A 24,299-nucleotide genomic window follows, 5' to 3' on the forward strand; every position below is an offset into this window, starting at 1 on the left:
CTGAATTTCTATCCGCAGGCCCTCAGCACTTCCTATATTGGAGCCCCGAGTTATGTAATGACACACGGTACAGATAATTGATGCAAATACATTTCAGTACATTCAAAATGACTGTAGTGGATTGTTGAGTGTTTCACTATGAAGAATCCCAAAGCAAGCTTGGAATCAGTATTTATCTGTATTATAATTTATTATGTCACACTCTTTAATAATGGTAAATAGAAGTTCTGGATTTTGTATGAACACCTAGATATATAAAGAATAAATTAGCCACTGGAGTTCTAACTACTCTTGAAAGATCAGTTGTGTGCTTTGGAACTAAAATGCTAAATATCTGCTCCAGAAAATAATGACACCCTATGGTGCTTTTACCTTCCAAATTGATTCTCTGGTGTCTTCTGACATTTGTCCTCAAAGGAGAACACACCTGAAAGATAGCTATATAACCTCTAGGACTTTGATTTGTCACTGAAAGATGAATGAGTTCTCATTCCAAGAGGTAAGACTAGCAAACATATTCTAAGATGTATTGGTTTTTCTCTCACTATTTGGTAACACTTTACTCTTTTAAGTGGTTACCTGCACTCATATGATATAACGTGGAAATAGGGCAGATGTAATCAAACATTCAGGTACTGAACAACTTTGGCTGAATAGCTTTGTCTTCACCATCAGTTTTATGTAAAATATTAATATCCCCTGTGAATAAGATAGAAACTCCTTGTCTAAACACCATTCAAAGTTGGCGCTTGGTGAATGTCAGCTTTGAAATGGTTTGATAATTTATGGATATTTACAAAGTTTATATTGAAATTTTTAAAAGTAGGGTCTGGCACAGTAGTCTAGTGGCTAAAACCCTGGCCTTGCATCTGCTGGGATCCCATATGGGTACCAGTCTTGTTTGTCCCACATCTGACCCAGTTCCTTGCTTGTGGACTGGGACAGCAGTCAAGGACTGCCCAAAGCTTTGGGTCCCTGAGTCCACATGGCAGACCTGGAAGAAGCTCCTGGCTCTTGGCTTCAGATGGTCTCAGCTCCAGCCGTTGTGGTCAATTGAGGAGTGAATCAGTGGATGGCCATCTTTCTCTCTGTCTCTCCTTCTCTCTGCATATCTGCCTTTATAATAAAAATAAATCTTTAAAAAAGAAAATTTAATAGTAAAGACTTCATATGTTTTCAGAAATGTTTTCTGAGTTATGCATCTCAATGCTCTATAATCAAGACAATCATACAGGAAAAGATTGGTGCATAAACTTAATAAATGTGAAGGTGAACATCAGCTGGTTACCAGCACGCTGATATTTTGTGATTTTGAACTCTGCACTTCAGCCACAAATTTCATATACCACCCTGTCAACTACCAAACAGAAAACAGCGTTATGGTGGAAGCGGGGCTGCCAGGATTAGAACCCGTGCCAGTATGAAATCCCAGTGCATCTAAGGTGAGGACTTTAGCCACTAGGCTATAGTGCCATTCTGGATGATTTCATTGTAAATTATAGTTTCACATCTCTATCCCATTATAATATCAGCAACATACTTTTCTTTTAAAAATGATTGCATTCAACTGATAGATATGGTGAAACATGTAATTCTTAGGTGACATTTACATATATTAGTTGTCAAATGCTTAAAGAGGGTCAGTCTTTTACTCACTTCTGGGTGTTCTGCACTCTATGGTAAGTTATTCTTTAACTATACTTACTACACGGTTACTAAACGGTCTATTTTCTGACTCCACTATTTCTGTGTTGTTTTGCCCAAGTTCTATAATTTCTTTCTGACTTTGCTGAGACCAATGAGAGCAATATTATTTTTCAGAAAATGTAATGTAGTATAACATGCATATGCATAATCATTTAATGATATAAGAATATGATTAATATTTTAATTGAAACTATTGCTTTACTAAGTAGCTTAAGATAGCAATGAATCACTGAAAAAGCATGACCTATAATGATTACTCATATGGTCATATTCTAGTCTTATCCATATGCTTTTCATTTAGGTAGCATACAAAATGTTAGTTGTTACTGAAGATTTCATTAAAAGATTCTATGTATATGCTTTATTATGGCTATTTTCATTTTCCATACACACACACACACACACACACACACATAGTGATTGAGAGACAGAGACTTATTTATTTGAAATGCCGTATTAGAGGTATATTCAGAAAGATTGAGCAATAGACAGTTTTCATCCACTGGTTCACTCTCCAAAAGGCTGCAATGGATAGATCTGGGATAGTCTGAAACCAGAAGACAGGAGCTTCTTCCAGATCTGCAACAGGGGTTGCAGAAACCCACGCAAGTTGGGCTATCGTCTGCTGATTTCCCTGGTGCATTTTCAGGAAGCTGGATTGGAAACTGTGACTCATAAGGGGGGCTGGTAACTGCAGGAGGTGAAACTATGCTATGGCATTGACCCCTGATATACAGTTGTTATTTTTGGTATAGAGAATCTCAAGTGAATGTTTCAAAGCAGTATATTACAGAGAGAAAAGGAAAAATTTAATGAAGGAAATTTTGGTGATTTCTGATAACAACCAAATTTAAATCTGCAGAGTCATTATTGAATGTAATGGTGCTTGAATATCTTTCTAATGACATCTTGTAAGTTTTGATGAAAATGAAGGCATCACATTTGTAACTTCTAAAATGTACTTAAATTTTTATCAGATTTATTTTGTGAGAATCTGCATTGTCCCATGGATTCCCTGGTGGATAGGAACCTGACGTCAGTGTCAGAATTCATCCTACTAGGCTTAACAGATGACCCCATCCTACGAGTCATCCTCTTCACGCTCTTCCTATGCATCTACCTTGTAACCATATCTGGAAATCTCAGCACCATCATTCTCATCAGAATCTCTTCTCAGCTCCATCATCCCATGTACTTCTTTCTGAGCCACTTGGCTTTTGCTGACATGGGCTATTCATCTTCTGTCACACCCAACATGCTTGTCAACTTCCTGGTGGACAGAAACACAATATCCTACGCTGGATGTGCCGTCCAGCTTGGCTCAGGAGCTTTCTTTGGGACAGCAGAGTGCTTCCTTCTGGCTGCCATGGCATATGATCGATTTGTGGCCATCTGCAACCCACTGATTTATTCAACCAGAATGTCCACACAAGTCTGTGTCCAGCTCTTTGTAGTGACTTATATAGGTGGTTTTTTTAATGCTTCTACTTACATGTTTTCTTTCCTTTCTTTAATCTTCTGTGGACAAAACAGAGTCAACCACTTTTTCTGTGATTTTGCCCCTTTGGTTGAACTCTCCTGTTCTGATGTCAGTGTCCCTGCAATTGTTCCCTCATTTACTGTTGGCCCCATCATTATGGTCACAGTGTTTGTCATAGCTGTCTCCTACATTTACATCCTCATCACCATCCTGAAGATGCGCTCCACTGAGGGACGCCGTAAGGCCTTCTCTACCTGCACCTCCCACCTCACAGCAGTCACTCTGTTCTATGGGACCACTACTTTCATTTATGTAATGCCCAGGTCCAGCTACTCAACTGACCAGAACAAGGTGGTGTCTGTGTTCTACATGGTGGTGATCCCCATGTTGAATCCGCTCATTTATAGTCTCAGAAATAATGAGATTAAAGGGGCCTTTAAGAAAGAGATCAGCAGGAAAATATTTTCTTAGGGATCCTTGCAATTTTTGTAGCTTTTTGTAAAATGACGTTCCATAAGTAATTAAGAGGAAACTGAGAGATCATAGTTGGAATGTGTTTGCTTCTATATCATTAGTCAATATTGAACTTTCCAATAATGGAGGAGTTAGATTTGTAGAAAAAAAAGTAAATCAGAGTATGCAGTGAGTTACTTTGATAAAACCAAGTTAATTTTATAATTGAGAATATAAATTATTCACAGGAATAACCTGCCATAAATCCTTTAAGAATTGTATTCATTCTTGAAAAGTTGTGCTTTGTTTGATCTAAGTTTACGTTACTATCCTTCAAACCCATAGAGTATGTGCACTTCAACATTCACTAATTCTGAGAGAGATATAGTTATGATTGTGTATATGTGAGAAGAGATGACCTAAGGATGAGTGATGTGGGTTCATAAAATTCTAGTCTATGTTCTTACTTTCTGACTCTTGCCTTGGTTATGAGAGAACAAAATATCCCTGAAATATCCCTGAATAATCTGTGAATTCTGTTAGCTCAAATGTTGGTGACACACTCAGGTGGAATGTACAGTGTTCCTGAAACCCTACGGCATGTGTGAAGCAAACAAACCTATATTCAATAAAAAAAAAAAAATCAGCTTGTATCGTTGAAACTGAGCTTGCAAGGCCCGGCTTTTTGGAATTGCTTGTTTTTCAAACCCATCTCTTGCTCACCTAGCCCATGGGGGCTTTTTCTCTCTCCTGAAACACTGAATGCCTCAGGAGAGATTTAATCAACTTTCACATGCTGAAAACAATTGCATTCATTTAGCTTTCCTTGTCTTCTTCAGTGGTTCAGACACAATTTCCATCTTTGTTACGTGAACAGAATGAAGAACGTCAATATTTTCCTTATTTATGCTTTCATACCTTTTAAATCAAATGGAGTTATTATTATATTCCAGGCACTCATCTGGGCAACTGAAGATATGAATGAGTCAAAAACGTGTTCATTCATGGAAAGTGTTTTCTTTATATAATTTACAAAATAAAATTACAGTAAGTAATGTGGACTCTTAGAAGGGGTTGAGTACTACAGGGAAGGGAAAAACACAGCTAAGCTCACAGCATAATGTGCCAGAGATAGAAAGTAGTCAGTGTAAATCTCTCTGGCATTATAATATCTGAGAAAGGAACTCACAAAGTGACAACAGTTTAGTTTATACTGAATGTACAAGCTGTTTGGTATAAATGGAAACCAGCATGAATGTGAGTAAAAACTAGGTTCCCACGCAGGACACAGTAGTCATGGTCATGTAGTAAGGAACCAGGTTTAACAGGAAGAGCTGAAGATTAAAAAGGAGATAAGAAAATGCTGTTTGTAACAACTCACAAAGTTCCCAAGTTGAAATGCTAAAAAGCTAACTGCTGTGTATTTGCCTCTGTATCACCACTTGCTTGCGCCCACCAATGCTAAAAATAGCTCAAGTAACTTCTCTATGAATACTCCAGGAAATGAACCCTTGAGGCCCAAGTATTATGGAAGGATCCATGTTGGTTCCCTCTGGCATAAACATAGGCTATTTCCTTTCCACATGAGGCTATGGTGGTCAATTTTTCATTCCAGAGTTCCCAACAGGATGGACCAGGATGCTCTGATGGCTTGAGGTGACCTATCTCCAGGATCTGGGGCTTTTCACCCAAGGTTCAGAACTGAGAAGCACGCACACCCAGAATGATACCTGGGCTGTCCTTCCAAGAAGTGGGTCCTGACCGCAGAGCCAAGGACACAAACACATCAAGTAGAAATGAACCAGCCTACGCCAGCATTTCTAGATGGGGTAAGTCAGGAGAGGCATATGCAGGCAGGCTTGTTAATCCTGCGTGGAGCTGATGAGAACTGGATGTGGCTCACATGGTAAGGGTGGACAGTATGTGTCTCAGACTCACTGGATACTGGGGGTTTCTCTGCCAGTGTTGGAGTCTCTGCCTTAGTTAGCTCAGGAATTTAAACTGGAAATGCGTGGCCTCTGGGAAGGTTAAAGTGAGCTTGTGATTCCCTGCAATATGTTAACTCTAAGTCATTCTTTTCTTGCTAGAGGTGCTTTATGAAAAGAAAACACAAGTTTCATATATGCAAGTGTTTATGCTACTATACCCCAGTAAGTCAATACAGAGTAGTTCAGAAAATTGTGAATCCAAGTGTTTATTGGTCCATGTAAGTTAATAAAATATTTGATATAGAATCTGCTTTAAATTTGTTAACAGAAAAAGATACATTGAATGATTTCACAATGGTTAAGATACATTTGTGCTTGTGTCTGTTGGTCAGGGAATGTTATAATTATTCTTGTTATTGGTTTAAAATCACAAAAAATGTAATTTTGACTTCAGCATACTTTAGATGAAGGTATAATATTTATTGTGTTCTGTGCTTGAAATATAATGAACACGTTTTCGGGTTTTCTACAACAAATGATCTCATACATATTTCCTAGGTCATCTGGGTACAGTTGCTAAATGTAAATTTGGTAAATGTAAATAGAATAAATGCTTCTAAATACAGACTTAAATAGTCATGGCATATTATATTCTATCAAAAAATCTGGGTTTTAAAATATATATCTCCATAAATTTTATGTATATGAAGAGTAATTCAAGACTATTTCAAAGTAACTAATGTTAAAATTTGGTATGTTTTATTATAATTCAGAAAATGCCTTAATCTGTAGAGTTTTCAACAATTAAAAATATAATTCAAGGCAATTAGCAGATGGAAAATGCTGACAAGTATGACAACGTGTTCAAATAAGAAAATGTATAAAAGAAAGAGAATTTTTGGATAACAAAGTGCATTGCTCATAAAATATTTGGTCCTATGGAACAGTAGCTATATTACCCTAGGCTGGAAAGAAACAATGGACAAAATAGTGAAAGTGAGGCCACCCACACCTTCAAGTGCATGGCACAAGAATTACTAGGTCATTTTCTAACTCTGTTGAGAGACCACCAATGGGGAATGCCCCCCACCACTGGTTCCAGTCCAGACAAAGAGGGGCCAAGGAATGCCTATAATCCACAGACTCTTAGGAAAATCCTTCGGTCTCTCCTTCTCTGCTCTCAGCAAGCAACCCACCTCAAGACCCTCTCCTGAGAAGTGCTTCCCCCTTCCCTCTTCCTTCTATGTTCACCTGGTTACTTTTCAAAGAAAACTTGTCTGTCTGCAACAGATTCCTGGCTTTTTATTTCTATATTTAGCTGAGGAAAGAACCCAATGAGCTTTTTGGTACCATAAAAGTTTCATTATATTGAATAAAGGATGGGGAAGTCACACAAGTTTTGAGAAGAATAAATCTTGTATGGTTTATATGTGATATAATGGGCTATATTTCCTAAGGTATTATTACAGCATTGTCTAAAAATTTGGTATTCATACTTAAAGAATGCTGAGATAGAATTGAAATCTGATCCTCTGTTAAAGCAACAATTTTTCTGAAATACACATATATTGATATGCTAGTAAATAGCTGAACTAGTTGCTGTCTAATTTCCAATCTCTTTTAAAAGCCTGGAGCATCTCATTGTGAGGGATTAATGGTCACACTGTCAATTTTCTAGCAATGTCCAGAGAAACCTCCCATTCTGACTCTTAAATTGCTCCAAGTTACATGCCAATTCTCCTGTTTAAGGTTTTTATATCCTTTTATGGTGTCTGACTAAGGAAACATCCATCTTGTGTTTCTGTAAGGAAACCTCTTGGTTGCCTGTTATCTTTGTTCAGTTCCCATGGTTTAGAAAGAGCTGAGTTTTAATACGTAAGGATGTTTTTACATACGTACTTACTTTGAAATATTTGAGAGATCACTTCATTAACTGTCAATAAATCTGATTTCTTACTGGTTAGTTAAATCACCCTGACCAAAAGGGTAAACATTACTTTGTGATGATGAGGGATCTCATTTTGATGAGACATTTTAAGGCCTCTTGGCATATCTGATAGGTTTAATTCCTCTGGCTTTGGGATTTCCACATGGGCCCCTGCGAGTCTCAAGGTCCAGGGCTGTATCTTCCTTCTGATCAAAGTGGTAACTAATTTGGCTGTTTGAGTGTATGAGAAGCATTGTTAAGATGTGAAATTATGCTAACTTTGTTATGTCAATATTAAAGTGTTATTGATTTATATCAAAAAATAATATGAAAACTTAAAAAGTCTAATGGTTTTGTTGCATTATCAGTTCTGATGATCATCTTGATAAAGGGATGGCTCCAAGGCCTAAAAGAGACAAATGTAGATTGACATTTTATCTTGGAGAGTTTGTAAATCTGAGATGATTGTGTGTACTTGATGCAAACAGTCACACAACAAACTATAGTATGCTAGAGCTACATGAATAGTCAATTGTGATGTGTTTGCTTTTAGCATGCAAGCCCACTCATTACTTTTAAGATGCAAAATTGATTTGTTACATTTTGTTGTCTTTGATATGTATCTTTTTCTACTTGATCTTTGTTCCTATTGCTTGTCAGAGTTATACAAAAGTACAATTCCCAGCAAGATAGTGTCAGGCCTAGAACTTTCAGATGAGGACCCATGCTGTAGAACAGAAAAAGCTAAGTTTGAGTATATGCATCAAGTAAAGTTAGCATCAGGACCATCCCTGAACACTTTTTAAAGATGAGAGTAAAAGCCTGCAAGATGCAATATACTAAACTGAGAATTAAGTCAATGAACACAAGGTGGTTAAATCAGCTTATTCTTGGATGTTACAGAAATTTGGGGAGTGAATCAGCAGTTAGGAAATCACTTTCTGTCACTTCTCTCTATAAATCTGCCTTTCCATCTGAAAAAAAATAAATGTTAAAATACGAAACAAAACTCCAGTAATGCACCCTAGAAGCCCAGCCATTAAGCAACTATCCAGGCTGATGTCATCTATTGAACATTAAAACTGCGCTCGCTTCGGCAGCACATATATTAAAAATTGAAAATTAAAACTACTTCCCTTCCACAAGGGGCTACTGGGTTTCTCTATTGGTCAATCTTCATAAAAGTGTTAGTCTCACGTTTCATTTATATACAGTTAATTTTCTTTTGAGTTTTCTAATCTAACAATGGTAGGGTTGGTCATTGTAATCAATCCTATGGTGAGCACACCTAAAAGGAATGGTAAGATATCAAACATCTCTGAGATATCAAGTAGTGTTTACAGTGTAAGAGGAGGTTTGTGGGAGATTGCTCCTGGACCTCTGCCTGCCTTGCCTACGTGCGAGGTCATAGGTATACTGTACGTCATGTCCCCAGGGGAACACCCTGACCTTGGCTTTGGCTAACCGAGCCCTCAACCTGGCCAGTTCCCTGGTCATGCAGGTGAGAAAAGTAGGCTGCACCCCAGTCCCTCTTCACTGTCCTTGGACAAACTGTGCCAGAAATTTCTTGATAAGCAACTTGGAAAAGTCAACTGTGACCCATGGCCTACATGCTATCCACATGTTGTGAAAGTGACCTCAGGTGTATAGAAGACAGTTGTATATAAACTGAAATTGAAATGTCAATGAGCTAGTCACAGGATGTGGTTAAAACTTGCATTTTTAAAAAACATATTGGTTACTCAATACCATATCAAATAATTCCATAATGTTGTAAATTGTTGTTGATGTTATGTTGTGGCTTTTAATTGATTGGGATGATATACTGCCAGCTCTGCCTTCAGACCAGAGATGGTCTCCCCAAGAAACCATTGAATTTATCTGGACAATAGGATGCTGGACTCTATTCTTTGTATATGCTTGCAATCAAAGAATCTTGACTGAATTTGAATTGTAATATTGTACCAAATTAGAGGAATCCACCATGCGGTGGGGTGGGGGGGGAGGGTAAAGGGAGGGGCAGAGGGAATCCCAGAGCCTATGAAACTGCATCACATAATGCAATGTAATTAATATTGAAAAATAAATAAATCTAAAAACAAAGAACATTAAAAAAGAAAAGAAAGTGACCTTAGGAATACCTGCCAACCTACTTGTTGTATGTGAACTGTGATTTGATTGGAGAATCCAGAGAGACAATTCAAGTGTCACCGTTTGGTGGGAGGAATGCTAAGAGATACCCTTCTGCCTTTTCCTTCTTAGTCTTTATAAGTGTGTGTTTGCATTAAAATAAATGGACAGGCTTGATCAGACTGTCTCTAGTGAGTGCTGCTGAGGAACCCTGCTATCGCCTCACCCCCTTGTTGGTTTGAGGGAGGACTGCTGCTCAGGAAACCTCCAAGAGAGGATTAATGGTCAGAAAGTCTTAGGACACGGGAAGATAGATGTAACACTCAAATACTATTTATCCACTAGAGAATTTGGCAAGTCAGAAAAAAGTGTTGCAGTATTTTTACATATGTGGCATAAGTAAAAAACAATAAAACAATAAATCAGAGACATTTAGCAACTTACTTTGATAAAAACCAAGCTAATTTTATAACTGAGAATGTAAATTATCACAGGAAAAATCTGCTATAAACCTTGAAAAACTTATTCATATCTCTAAAAGTTGTTTTTTGATCCAAGTGTAGGTTACTACCCTTCAATTCTTTAGATTGTGTGTACTTGTATATCTGCCAATTCTGAAAGAGCTACAGTTATGACTGAGTACATGTGAGAAGAAATGAGAAATATGAGCCAGGTAGGAAACTTGCTGGAAACATTCTGGTAGAGAGATGACCTTCTAGGGATGAGTGATATGGACTCATAAAATTCTAGCCTATGTTCTTAGCTTCTGCCTCTTGTCTGGGTTACTAAGAGAATGGAATGAGATATCCCTGAATAATCTGTGAATTCTGCAAGTTCAAACACAGGTGACACATTCAGCTGGAATGAACAGGGTTCCTGAGTACCTATTAATTGAGTGAAGCAAAACAAACCTACATTCAATAAAAAGAAATCAGCTTGTATCATTGAAATTGAGGTCACAATTTGGAATTGCTTTTGAATTTTTTGGAACTGCTGTCTGCTCAGGATGCCCTAGGGGCTGGGTCTCTCTCCTGGACCTCTGAATGCCCCCAGAATATATCTGATCCACTTTTATGTGATGAAAACAATCATACTTATTTTAGTTTCCTGTGTCCTCTTCAGTGGTTCAGACACAATGTCCAGTTTTGCTTTTGTTAACAGAGTGAAGACCATCAATATTTTAATTATTTTTGCTTCCATAAATTTAAAATCATATTGAGTCATTTTTACATTCCAGGTACTCTTCTAGGCTACTTAATATATGAATGCATTAAAAAATATCTTTGCTCAGGGAAAATGTCTTCTTGTATAGAACTCGCACAAAAAATTAGCAGTAAATATTGTAGACTTCTAGAAGGGGATGAGTACTACATGGAAGGGAGAAACACAGTTCAGCTCAGGGAGGGCCAGAGGTAGAGTGGTCAGTGTAGATCTCTCTGGCATTATATCACCTGAAAAAGAAACTCACAAAGTGACAGAGTGGGAGACGCAGAAGAAACCTCAGACTCCTGGATTCGTAATTGCTCAGCTCCAACCATTGTGGCCATTTGGGGAGTGAACTAGTGAATTGAATCTTTCTCTCTGTATCTCCTTCTCTGTATATCTGCTTTTCCAATAAATAAATAAATAAATAACCTGTCAGAAAATACCGAGGAATCAATTAAATCAAGATCTGACACACATCTACAATTAAAACAATAACACTGATGAAAGAAGTAAAAGGATGCGTATAAAAATGGAAAGGCTTTGCATGCTCATGGTCTAAAGACTTTAATACTGTTACAATTCTATACTACTCAAAGAGATCTAATATTTAATGCAATGACTATAAAAAGAAAAATCATTTCCACTGTGCTAGAAAAACAATATTAAAATTCACTGGGAGTGGAAAAGACTTTTTTTTTTAAAGATTTATTTATTTATTGGAAAGACAGATATACAGAGAGGAGGAGAGACAGAGAGGAAGATCTTCCATCCGATGATTCACTCCCCAAGTGAGCGCTACAGCCGATGCTGTGCCTATCCGAAGCTAGGATCCCGGAACTTCTTCCGAGTCTCCCACGTGGGTGCAGGGTCCCAAGGCCTTGGGCCGTCCTCAACTGCTTTCCCAGGCCACAAGCAGGGAGCTGGATGGGAAGTGGAACTGCTGGGATTAGAACCGGCGCCCATATGGGATCCTGGTGTGTTCAAGGCAAGGACTTTAGCTGCTAGGCCATGCCACCGGGCCCGAAAAGGTTTTCAAACAGGCAATGTTATGTTGAGTAAAAAAGTAGGATACTAGGATACGGGCCGGCGTGGTGGTACAGTGGTTAAGGTCCTTGCCTTGCACATGCCCGGGATCCCAAATGGGCGCCAGTTCTAATCCCAGTGGCCCCGCTTCCCTTCCAGCTCCCTGCCTGTGGCCCGGAAAAGCAGTCAAGGACATTCCAAGGCTTTGGGACCCTGCACCCGCGTGGGAGACCCGGAAGAGGCTCCTGGCTTCAGATCGGCATAGCATCAGCCGTTGCGCTCACTTGGGGAGTGAATCATCGGACGGAAGATCTTACTCTCTGTCTCTCCTCCTCTCTGTATATCTGACTTTCCAATAAATAAATAAATCTTTAAAAAAAAAAAGTAGGATGCATCACAATATGTGGTTTCCAGGCAAACTTCAAATCTATAATAACTAAAGTAGTAGGGTATTGGTACAAAACAGGCACACATACCTAGAAAAGAATGGAAATTCCAGGAATGAATCCAAGCATTTACAGCCAACTGATTCTCAATAAGGAAGATAACGAAATACACTGAGAAAGAACAGCTTAACTGAATATCCATATGAAGACTGAAACTTGGGTCCCCTACAAAACTAAACTCTATATGAAACTCAACTCAAAGCTGATTAAAAAACCTAAATATAAGACCGGGAAGCAGTAACCTGCTATATAAAAACACCGAGGAAATATTTCAAAACATGGAAATAGGCAACAAGTTTTTGGATAAGACCCAAAAATACAGGCAACAAAAGCAAAACTAGACAAAGTAGGTATAATCTAGACCAAGACATTTTTTGATAGCAAAGGAAAAATCAAGTGTGAAAAGAGAACTGACTGAATGGGAGAAAAAATATAAATAGCAAATTATTTACCTGCCAAAGAATTAATATCCAGAATATACATATGAGAGAGAAAAGACTCAATGATAATAAAAGGAAATATCCAGTAAAAAAATGAGCTAAGGAAATGAATGGACATTTCTCAGAAGAAATACAAATGGTCAATGGTTACATGAAAAGATGCTCAATATTGCTAACTACCAAGAAAATACAAATCAAAATCACATGGAGGTATAATTTCCTCCATGTAGAATTTCCTCCATGGCTATTATCAACATGACAAAACATAACAACTGCTGTAGAGGAAAGGGAACCCTTATACCCTGTTGGTGCAGATTAAGCTGTGAACCTGCAGGGCCAGCATCCCACAGAGGCATTGGTTGGAATCCTGGTCACTCTTCCAATCTGGCTCCCTGCCTATGTGCCTGGGAAAGCAATGAGAGATGGCCCAAGTCTTTGGCCCTGTCACCCATATGTGAGATCTGGAAGCCCCTGGCTCTCGGCTTTGTCCTAACCCAGTCCCAACTATTGTGGTCATTTGTGAAATGAACCAGGAGAAATGAACCAGGAGAAAGTTTTCTCTTTCCCCTACACCCTACCCTCTCCTCCTTTCTATATCTGCCTTTCAAATACATAAATCATCTAAATGTTCATGAAAATTTTTTAACTGATATAAAGTATACACTGTGCAATGTTCTAACCAGACTAAACATATCTGTAAGTTTTTTAACCAAAAAAGTATCATCCATTTTTATTAATCATTTCTACATCTATTTGAGTAAAGAGATGAAGAACTTATCTCAATTAGCTGTGTGCAGTTTTATCCATACTGTGTTTATCTCCTCATTGCTTCTTTATATGAATCAGAGAAGAATTTAATGAGAAAAAAATTGTTTTGAAGGAATGAAAGAAAAACATCAAAGCCCATTATAGATGGTTTCCACTGATCTTTGTTGGTGAGCTATATCTCCTGTAGGCAACAGACAGATGAATTTTTTTTTAACTTATCATACAATTTTGTATGGTCTGGATTCCCCTCTCCCCATTTTCTGCCCCCTGACTGATTTTCCCCATAAGGTCACACTCTTTATAAGGAGTTACAATTCCACCAGTCTGCCATTTAAGTGTGCCCTGACAATACTGGTATAGACAAGGTCAGACAGTCCATCATCCCATTGTCCAGATATATCCAACATTCTTGTTGGGAGTCCATCTTTTGTGTGGAAGCAGAGATGCAGGTTGCATTGTGTCCTCACCCTTGGACAGGGTGGTCCTCATTACTCCACCACTATACATTCCAGTTTGTATGATGGATTCCTTATATTAGAGAAAACATATGGTATTTCTCTCTTTTTAAAAAAAGATTTATATTATTTTTATTGGAAAGGCAGATATACAGAGAGGAGAGACAGAGAGGAAGATCTTCCATCCGATGATTCACTCCCCAAGTGAGTGCAATGGCCGATGCTATGCCGATCTGAAGCCAGGAGCCTCTTCCGGGTCTCCCATGCAGGTGCAGAGTCCCAAAGCTTTGGGCCGTCCTCGACTGCTTTCCCGGGCCACAGGCAGGGAGCTGGAAGGGAAGCGGGGCCGCTGGGATTAGAACTGGCGCCCATATTGAATCCCGGGCGTTCAAGGCAAGGACCTTAACCACTGCGCCATCACGCCGGGCCCTGGTATTTCTCTTTTTGTGATGGACTTATTTCACTGAGCATAATGGTCTCTAGTTGGGACCATCTAGTTGCAAATGGTGTAATTTCATTCTTTTTGATAGCTGAATAATATCCCATGGAGTAGATGTACCACTCCTCTTTGGATGAGCATCTGGGTTGTTTCCATGTTTTTGCTATTGTAGATTTAGGCTTAGATTTGCTATTGTGAATATAGGCTTACAGATCCCCTTCTCACATGTAGTTTTATTTTTTGGATATATTCCGAGGAGTATATTGTAAGGCAGTTTCATTTGCAATTCTCTAAGCTTTCTCCATACTGATTGCCATATTAGTTTTACTAGCCTACACTCCCACCAGCAGTGAAGGAGGGTACCTTTCTCCCCACATCCATGCCAGCAGGTGTTGTTAGTTGAGTTCTGAATGTAGGCCAATCTGACTGGAGTCAGGAGATGCCTCAATGTGGCTTTCATTTGTATCTCTCTGATGGTTAGGAAGCCTGAGCATCTTTTCATATGTCTGTTAGCCATTTGGATCTGTTCTTTTGAAAAATATCTGTTCATTTCCATTGCCCATTTTTTTCACAGGTTTTTTTTTTTTTAACTTTTACTGGGTATCTGAGGCTCTTTGTAAATCCTGGTTATTAGTCCCCTATCACAGGTGTAGAGTGCATAAATTTTCTCCCATTCTGTTGGTTGCTTCTTCACTTTGCTAATTGTTTCGTTTGTTGTACAGAATCTTTTTAGTTTGATGTAGTCCAATTGGTTCATTTTGGCTTTCACTGCCTGTGCTTTTGGCATCTTTTCTAACAAGACTTGCCCTGTTCCTACTTCTTTAAGAGTGTTTCCTATGTTTTTCTTTAATAGTTCAATGGTTTCTGGGTATAGATTTAGGTCCTAGATCCATGATACATAATTTTTGGTGATATTTGTTGTTGAACTAGATGGATTTTGTCAATTTAAATTCAATGTACTAAATTACAAGGCTTGATTGATTGGTTTTAGCCATTTATATTCAGGGTTAATATGAATGGGTGGTAATTTGGTTCTGTCATTTTAGCATTGATTTAGTCTTCTGTTGTTGTTTTACTGGGATGGTCTTCACATTTGCTTTTGGTTTTGGTGGGTGCTATTCCTCTTCTCTGTCAAGAGAACATCTTTAAGTATCCTTTATAGAGCAGGTTTGAAAGACACAAATTCTTTTAACTTTTTTTTTTTTTTTTTTACCGTGGAAGAGTTTTATTTCATTTTCAAAGACGAAAAAAGAAAAAACTTTCTGGATATGTTATCCTGAGCTGAGAATTTTTTCTTTTAGAATCTGGAGTGTGTCTCTCCATTCTCTTCTGGCATGTAGAGTTTCCTGTGAGAGGTCTCCTGTGAGTTTAATTTGCATTCCTTTATAGGTCAGTTGATTTTGTTTTCACATGCACATTTAAGTGTCTTATGCCTTAAGAGATATGCCTTATGTTCGATTGAATAGAGCTTGATAATCCTGTGTCATGAAGAACACTTTTGGTCAAGCCTCCTGGGAGTTCTGTGCCCTTCCTGGATGTTGTTTCCCAATTCATTCTCTAGATCAGGGAAATTCTTCCCTTATTATTTCACTGAATACAGCTTTAAACTCAGCTTCTCTTTCTGTGCCTTCTGGGACTCCCACAACTCTTATATTTGGCATTTTAATAGTGTCTTTTAATTCTTGAATAATTTTTTAGCTTGACCCAGCTATGCTTCCAGCTTTTTGATTGTTTTCCCATTAAGACAAGAAATATCTTCCAATTCTGAGATTCTTTCTTCTGCCTTTTCATTCTATTATGGAGAATTTTCAATCAATTTTTAATTTGCTCTATTGAGTCCCCGATTTCCAATAATTCTGCTTGATTTTGTCTGTGTTGCTATATCCTGTGTGACATATTCCTTGAACTCCTGCATGTGCTTCACATTAATAAGAAGCTTTATACCAAGAAGTTTTGAATTCTGTATTCCCCATTTTCTTGATGTCTTCTTCAGTTAACTCTGAGGTTGGAAAAGGCTTTTGCTCCTGTGAAAGGGGGCGGGTCTTCAATAATATTCACTGTGCCTTTGTCTCTTCTTTTGCTCTTGGTCATCATATTTCTGGTTAGTAGAATCTTCTCCTTTGGGCAGGTTTCTAAGCTGTGTCAACCACAGGTCTACAAATTGATTTTGCTGATGTGTTTTGTGCCCAGTTCTTTTTGTGTAGTCATTTGTGCCACTCTACAGGGAGCTTTAAGCCTGGGCTCTTGTGTTAGACTTTCGCCGTGATCTCTGTAGCCCCATTTCCAGGCTCCCCGCTCTTCACCCCCTGTGATCCCGTGCTGTAGCTGCACCATTGTCTACAACCTTTCTCCGACTTCAGTTTGAGCTCTTCCTATTTAGAGAGACATCAGGTGTTCTGAAAAATTAGGTTGTTGGTGGTACTGATCCTGCTGGAAACTGTTGTCCATTTTTCCCCAATTCAGTGCATCCACACAAAGCTCATGGCTGTCCCTCCAGCCTTTGCCACACTGTAAAAAATGGCGCATGATATGCCAGTGGTGGAATTCTGTATCTGCTGACCATTAGGACTGGGGCTACTCAGACATGAGCTGGAAGAGAAGTGGAGCAGCCAAGACATGAACTGGTGCCTATATGGGATCCTGGCACAGCAAGGCAAGGACTTTACCAACTATGCTACCACACCAGCGCCCCATCTCTACAACCTTCATTTTAACTTTGAAGGGCTGTGCCTTCTGCCTTAAGGAAATGAATTTGTATCTTTTCCTTCCTCTTACACTTACGTAGTTAGTATAATTCTTTTCAATAACTACAGATTATTACTTTTCTGATATTGTTTCAAAATGTGATGCATTTTCAAATATATATGCATGTGCATATATAATACTTAAAATACTCTAAAATCATATATTGAGTAGAAAAATGGCAAAATAAGGATACCTGTCAGGTAACTTAGATAACATTTTGAATGCTTCGTACACAAGCTATGATTTTACCAGTTTCAGTTATCAAAGTCTTAACATTTGTACTAAGAATTCTCATCTCATTTATTTGCCATCTGAAAGATAAACCTACTGCAATTGTCTAGAACTTTCTTCAGAGCGATTCGCATTTCTTGATTCCTTAGACTATAAACGATGGGGTTAAGCAGTGGTGTTAGCACTGTATATGTCACAGCCATCAGCATGTCTTCACGAAATGCGTCACTGCCCTTGGACCTCAGATAGACAAAGCAAGCAAATCCATAGTGTATGGACACCACAATGAGGTGGGAGGAACAAGTTGAAAAGGCCTTATACCTTCCTTTTGTAGACGGCATCTTCACAACTATGGATGCTATGAAGACATAGGAAATCATAATTAAAACCAAGCTACCGACCAAGACAAAGGCAGAGAGCACAAAAATAGTCATTTCATGATGGAAAGCATAATCACAAGCAAGGTGCACCACAGGTGAGATGTCACAGAAGAAATGCTGGATGATGTAAGAGTCACAAAAAGACAAGTTGAATACAATGGTGATGATGCACAGAGAAATGAGGAACCCAGTAATACAAGAGGCCACCATGAGCTGAAAGCAGATCTTATGGGTCATCAGGATGGGATAGCGCAGCGGGTTGTGGATGGCTGAGTAGCGGTCATAGGACATGGCAGCCAAGATGAAGCAGTTGTTGGACGACAAGCCAAAGAAGAACAACATCTGTGTGGCACACTCAGGAAGAGATATGGTCTTGCTATCTGATAACAAATCCACTAACATGCGGGGGATGATCACCAGGGTGGTACAAGTTTCTGAAAAGGACAGGCCAAAGAGGAGGAAGTACATGGGGGTGTGAAGGTTTGGACTGAGCCTGATGGCCACCATGATGGCCGCATTTGCAGCCAGGATGGTCACATGGGAGAAGAAAATCACCACAAAGAGTAGACTCTGCAGGTGTGGGAAACTGGAAAATCCCCACAGAAGGAATGTGTGCACTGTGGTGTGATTGCCCATCCTCCCAAGGCTGATGGGCTTTTTCACACAGGTTTGCAGGTGCTTAAAGGGCAAGATCCTGAAATGATTGTAAAAAGTTTGTGCACTGCTGTCAGCTGGACACAGAGTCTCTGGACAAGTGTGAAGCAATGCTTCGTGAAAACGTCTGAGGACAGGGAGAAAATGCACTTGGCAGAAGTCAAGGTCAGGATTCTGAATGAAGAGAATGACTCTAGTACAACAAATCATGTAAATGCAGTAAGATGAATGCTGGAATCTACCAGAGCTAACTGTAGTTTATTTCTCCTCTTGTCATTATCTGCAATGAACAGATAAATAATACGTTTCTGTGATCTATTTTTTAAAGTATTTATTTACTTACAGTTAGAATGAGAGACAGAGATGGAGAGAGAGAGAGAGAGAAGGAGAAAGAGAGAGAGAGAGAGAAAGAGAGACAGAGAGAGATTTTTCTACCAGTTATTCTCCTACTAAATGGCCAGAATTGATACTGCCGGAGAAGGTCAAAGTCAGGGTCATAAATGTCCATCTGGGTGATAATTATGAAAATGTTTGGAGAGCATGGATGAATTTGACATGCAATTTTGCTGTGTTGAGATATATAACAATACGAAAGTACTTTTCAAAGTTCATGGAATATGTGTTATGAAGAAGCATGAATGAATTTAAAAATATTTTATGTTTGTTACATATTTAAATTCCATTTCATATGAACTTCTGAAGCATGCTCATCTTTGATGGTTGAAATATGCAATAGGTCTTGTCAACAAAATTAAGATATATCCTACACTTTCAAAGTTGTTAACAACTCAGTGAAATTCTTTTAAAACTTGCCTAATAAAACAGCTTGCAGTGAAATGATTTGGACGTTGCCATCTAATTCTAGTATAGCATATTTTGGTGATATTGTGATGAATTTTGAGTTTTTAGCAGGAACTCTAGGACATTTTCTGATAATACATATTTTAAGTTATTTCTTTTTGCAAGACTGATCTGAGAGGAATCAATTCCAATTCCTCAGATAGACTTTGCAGATTTTATTTCTATTTCAATCTTTCATTAATTATCCAATCCATGGGTTGGAGGAGATAAGGACAGAAGAAGTACATGAAAACTACACATAGACTCTCAATTTTTAATTTGCTCACCGTTAAAGATGAAGGCAAAGCAAGGAAGCAATCATGGAAACTAAAGTGGCAGGGAGCAACAGAAAGACTGGCTGACAATTACTATGTCAGATTCACAAACATTAAAGAAAAAGAAGATGAAGATCATGACTATACTGTTAGCTGAAATGTTGCTAATTTTTACATTTATATTTAACCTTGGGCACATAATATAAGAATTCAGGTAAACAGCACTTACTAGTGATAATTTGCCTGATGGTATAAATGCAATTAAGATAGCAGTAAAATGTATAATGCTCACACATGTATGTGGTAGCAACTTTCATTTAGATTTTACAAAAGATGCAAGCAAAGTACATCATGATTAATTGGCTATCAGGTCATGAATTCACCCAACATGTGTTGACTGACTAATCATGATTTGCAAAACAATTCTCTGCATGGGGATCAGACCATGGCACCCCACACACAGGATCTCTGAAGTAGCAGCACATGTCTGATATTTACACAGTCTGGGAAGCCCTATCTGGGGACTTAACCACAGAAGGACAATATGTGAACAACATGCAAAGCAGGAAGAGTATAATCGGCACAAAGCATGACTCACAAAGACCTCAACACAGGAAAAATCCTCCCAAGCAATCTTCATCCAGGCCTTTTGTGGCGTATGGTTGAGGCCACTTAACATAGATTCTCTTTCATCTGATGGTTTCCTAGGTTATTAGTTACTTGCCTCTCAAGAATATATTTTCTGTTCTTATCATTTCAGCTTCCCCAAAAGATTTAAATTTCTTATGGCACACTTTTAATGTCAGAATTACTCCAAGTATTGCATGAAAAATGTTCAGAATAGAAATGTCAATATTCTCCTTCATGTTTTTCTCATGTGATTTGTCTTACCCTTTTTAACTAATGTCATTTCCCAATGCTGCACATGTTCACGAGCTGCAATCTTAATCTTTCTCTTTTTTCTTAAATTTCTACTTGGATGTTTCCCATGGCTGATTATGGCATCTCACTATTTATTAGTCATATGTCTCTCACATGTCTGTTTCATTTACCATACTGTGAGTAGATATGAGATTACTAACACAGGATAGAAGTCAGACAGTATCAAACACAGAGCAAACCGCTAACAGCAGAAAAAAATCCAAATAATGCAATCTAGAAGAAAATATCAAGTACCTCAGCAAAGAGGCATAGGACTGTTTATAAAGTGATATCAAGACACTTCTGGCTCATTGTACATCCCATGACTCTACTTGCCCCATACTCTAAACTTGAATTACCCTTATCTTCTGAATGCATCATGATTCTTCCTTCACGTTGCTGCTCCATTATGTACTGGATTTTCTCTCAAGTTTCCCCTCCTTTGCATTACTTTGTATCAGACTTCTACATATATATAAGGCTGTTGCTTCAATTAATTTGACTCCTCATTTTTGCTGTGTATATTTTCTAGATTATAGGAATTTAACTAAAAGTTTATTCCATTCTATTCTTCAACCAGATTTCTGCAACAACTCCCCTTTCTTCAGTTACTACAAATTTTTCATATCAAATCTATGATCTTGCAGTGCCTCTTCCCTAAAGGCATCTCTGGATCGCTTTTGCTTACAAGCTAGAGATAATGTCCAACCTTTATTATATGATTCACTTATGCAGTGTCATATGGCTTAACTGTTACTCCAGGAAGTAAGCGATATGAAAATGTTTGTAGTTATAATGAAGATTCTACAACCAGATGGTTATTTAATTTGCAAAAAGTAATATGGCTGGAGTAGTTATTGAGCAAGACATCGAGAGCTTGAAGAACCATTTGTCAGCTTATTGATTACAAGACCTTCCCAATTGTGGTACTAAGCCTTATTTGTTTCATCTCATTTGTTCCTGCAAACCTCCACTGTATTATGAACATTCCACTGCTTCTCAAACCTGTACTTTCATGGTTCTCCTACTTGGCATTTCTCTAGCCTGCAATATCCTTCCTAGCTCTCTTTATCTGCTAAAAACACATCTTTCTTGAAGACCAAATTCACTTGCCATGGGAGCCTCTGAAAACTCCTAGGCTGTGTAAGTAATTTCTTCTTCTAGATTCACATCTCAATCTATTTTCATTGATTTTTTTTTTATTGCTGCTGATTCATTTATTTGTTTACATTTCAAAACGTTAATTCATTTTTGACAGATTAAATAGTTTGTAGATATAACTCTAAGAACATAATGGTATTAACTTTCCTCACTTCCTCTCTCTTCCTTCCCCTTGCACTTGATTTTTTTCTTTCTCTCTGTTTTGTTTTTGAGATAACATACTACATTAGTCAAAAGGCTTAATGCTTCACCAAATAAGAAGTTTATGAAGTAAAAAGAAAAAAACCTTCTAGTTTAATGGGAATATAGGCAACAGCTATAAATAATAATAATTTAATGAATAAGGAATAATTTAATCAATATATGTAAATTTTAAGGTAATACATTGCTTCTGTTTTTTAAAAGCTTGATTCCTATATACTAAAAAGGGCAAAGATTTGTTTTAGATTATATGCCCCATATGGGCTCCCAATACAACCAAAATCTCTTCTTCGCTAGACAGGTTAAATAGCCATAGGTAGAGAATCTTATATCTCTGAAAAACTTGCATGATTATCATTTAAATGCCTTTACTAACTCCTCTAGAAAATACTCTTTGAACAATCTGGCAATAATATATACATTCACCAAAGATGGTCAGTTATTTTCCAAATAATTTTTAGAAATCATGTCCTTTAGCAATGTAAAATGACTGTAGAGATGGATTCCTCATTCTTGTTTCTCATTCAATACACATACATTAAGCAAACAAGAAAAACAAGGAAAGAAAACTTGTCAAAACACTAGTGCTTACCTAGGGCCTTAACAGATAACTAGAACCTACAAGAAAAAAAAACACCTTTCCATTTATACACTACCCATATTTGCTGTAGTGTTACATCAAATTTTCCCTACTTAAGTGGTCTTTTAGCAAGGCACATACACAAATTGCCAAAATTTTGTCCACAGCATCTCTGTCTATACTCACCACACGCCTCTTCAAGGAGAGAAATTTTCTGGACACAAGATATGTAGAGTTTGCCTAATCTTTATTAGTGATTTTGATGATGATTTAAATTTTATATATTCTCATATATGCTGATGATAAACTCTTTCCTCATATCACTCAAGTACAGAAAAATGTAAAAATGTACAACCTAGCATTATTTCCATTCTCTCACGCAAATCTGGCAGTCACTGCAGAATAAGAAGCCTTTAGCCCTGTGCCAGTCTTTCTGCTTGTTTTGCTCGAGCCTTTTCCTCTTTTGAAACCTGGCTTTCACCTTCAGTTTGCTATCCTATGCTCGGCTTTCAAAGTTTCAACACTTTCCCGCGTAGTGTTTGGGGTTTCCTCTCTCCCAGCAAAGGCACTAACAACATTTCTAATTCCCAGCTTATCTCTGCACAAAGTTTCTTCAGTCTCTTTAACAAGCTATAAGAATGCACAGGCACTTGATTATTAGAGGACAAAATGATGTTCATTTTAAAGAGTGAGAAAACCTGAATATTTCTGTCTACTACCCAGGAAGGAAAGTGCACATTTATACTTGCCTTCCCCATTAGAGTTTCCTCTAACTCTGGATCCTCATTCAAACTTCCCACCAATGCAGTCCATGATAGGCAGCCATTATGGGTCAAGTGTTAGGTTTCTGCCTCCTATTGGGCAGGTCTGGTTGACTTTCCAGACTTCCATCTTAGGCTCTGGACCCATCCTGGCCATTCCAGGCATCTGAATGTCTGAGGAGTTCTCTTTGAAATTAGAGTCTCTTATACCTGTAGTGTCTTCATTCATTCAGGGTAGAACTCCAAAGCATCAGGACTTTAATTAGAGTCCTGGGGCCAATGTGATGATTACCTTGAGACCTTTGCTTTAGTACAAGAAGTCTTGTGCATTTGGATCTTAGCTTTAATCTGATGTCCACAAAAATGCTTTCAAATTATATTTAAAAAAATCTTATCAATAGGTTTAACATTATTGATTGGAATAATGATGGAAATGACTGTAATATATTTCTTCAAACTATTACTTAGAAGTGCAAAGGACTCCCTTGGGGATGGTTTTGTTCTTCATAATACAATTTATCATTCTGACAGTTTGCAAAGGCTCTTATATTCCTTCTTCCCTGTTTGTAGAACTGGGGATTATAGTGTCAGGAGGGCTGTTGCCGAGGGCACGGGGAAGGGTTGGGGGAATCCCAGAGCCTATGAAACTGTGTCACATAATGCAATGTAATTAATTAAAAAAGAGAAAGAAAACATGGTAAAAGGGTTCTACATAAACTTGGAGAAATGACTATGTGATATTAATGGAGATTAGATTTAGTAGAGACAATAAATATTCCTTTAGAGGCAAAAAAAAGAAAAGAAAGATAAAGAACATGGGCAGAAAGAAGAAAGCAAATCTGCTGGATGATCACTGTGATTGCTTTCTCATAGGAGAGAATACATTATACATAATCTTACTGAAAAAAAAATAGCCCTTTTATCCAAATGCCCAGTGACTGCACTGACCTGCCTGATATACACAAATGGTTCCTTATGGTCACTCACAGAATCTTGTCAAATTCTTTACCATCTGGACTATCTTCTGCACAATGAATGCTCAAATTCACCTCTATTATTTGATGTTATAACTTTAATTTTTATGGAAAACTGCTCAATATCTTATCTATTGATTACATTCTGAACTTCAGTATACCATATTATGTTTT

At 37.9% G+C, this 24,299-nt stretch overlaps 2 protein-coding genes across 2 annotated transcripts; one reads left to right on the forward strand and one right to left on the reverse strand.

The window, feature by feature from the left end:
* Positions 1 to 2,713: 2,713 nt before the first annotated feature.
* Positions 2,714 to 3,658, forward strand: LOC121162138 (olfactory receptor 502-like). The gene has a single exon (XM_040988984.1). It carries the CDS (start codon positions 2,714 to 2,716, stop codon positions 3,656 to 3,658), a length of 945 nt encoding a protein of 314 aa, XP_040844918.1.
* Positions 3,659 to 17,443: 13,785 nt separating this feature from the next.
* LOC121162175 (olfactory receptor 10K1-like) lies at positions 17,444 to 18,394 on the reverse strand. Its single transcript, XM_040989017.1, has one exon. The coding sequence runs from the start codon at positions 18,392 to 18,394 to the stop codon at positions 17,444 to 17,446; it is 951 nt and encodes a 316-aa protein (XP_040844951.1).
* Between the last annotated feature and the right edge of the window lie 5,905 nt (positions 18,395 to 24,299).

Source organism: Ochotona curzoniae, unplaced genomic scaffold, assembly GCF_017591425.1.
Source record: "Ochotona curzoniae isolate NIBS_2020 unplaced genomic scaffold, NIBS_Ocur_1.0 contig_517, whole genome shotgun sequence".
Lineage (NCBI taxonomy): Eukaryota > Metazoa > Chordata > Mammalia > Lagomorpha > Ochotonidae > Ochotona > Ochotona curzoniae.

Excerpts from the sequence above, each read along its gene's own strand:
- LOC121162138 (XM_040988984.1), top strand. The coding sequence starts at position 2,714 with ATGGATTCCCTGGTGGATAGGAACCTGACGTCAGTGTCAGAATTCATC.
- LOC121162175 (XM_040989017.1), bottom strand. The coding sequence starts at position 18,394 with ATGGGCAATCACACCACAGTGCACACATTCCTTCTGTGGGGATTTTCC.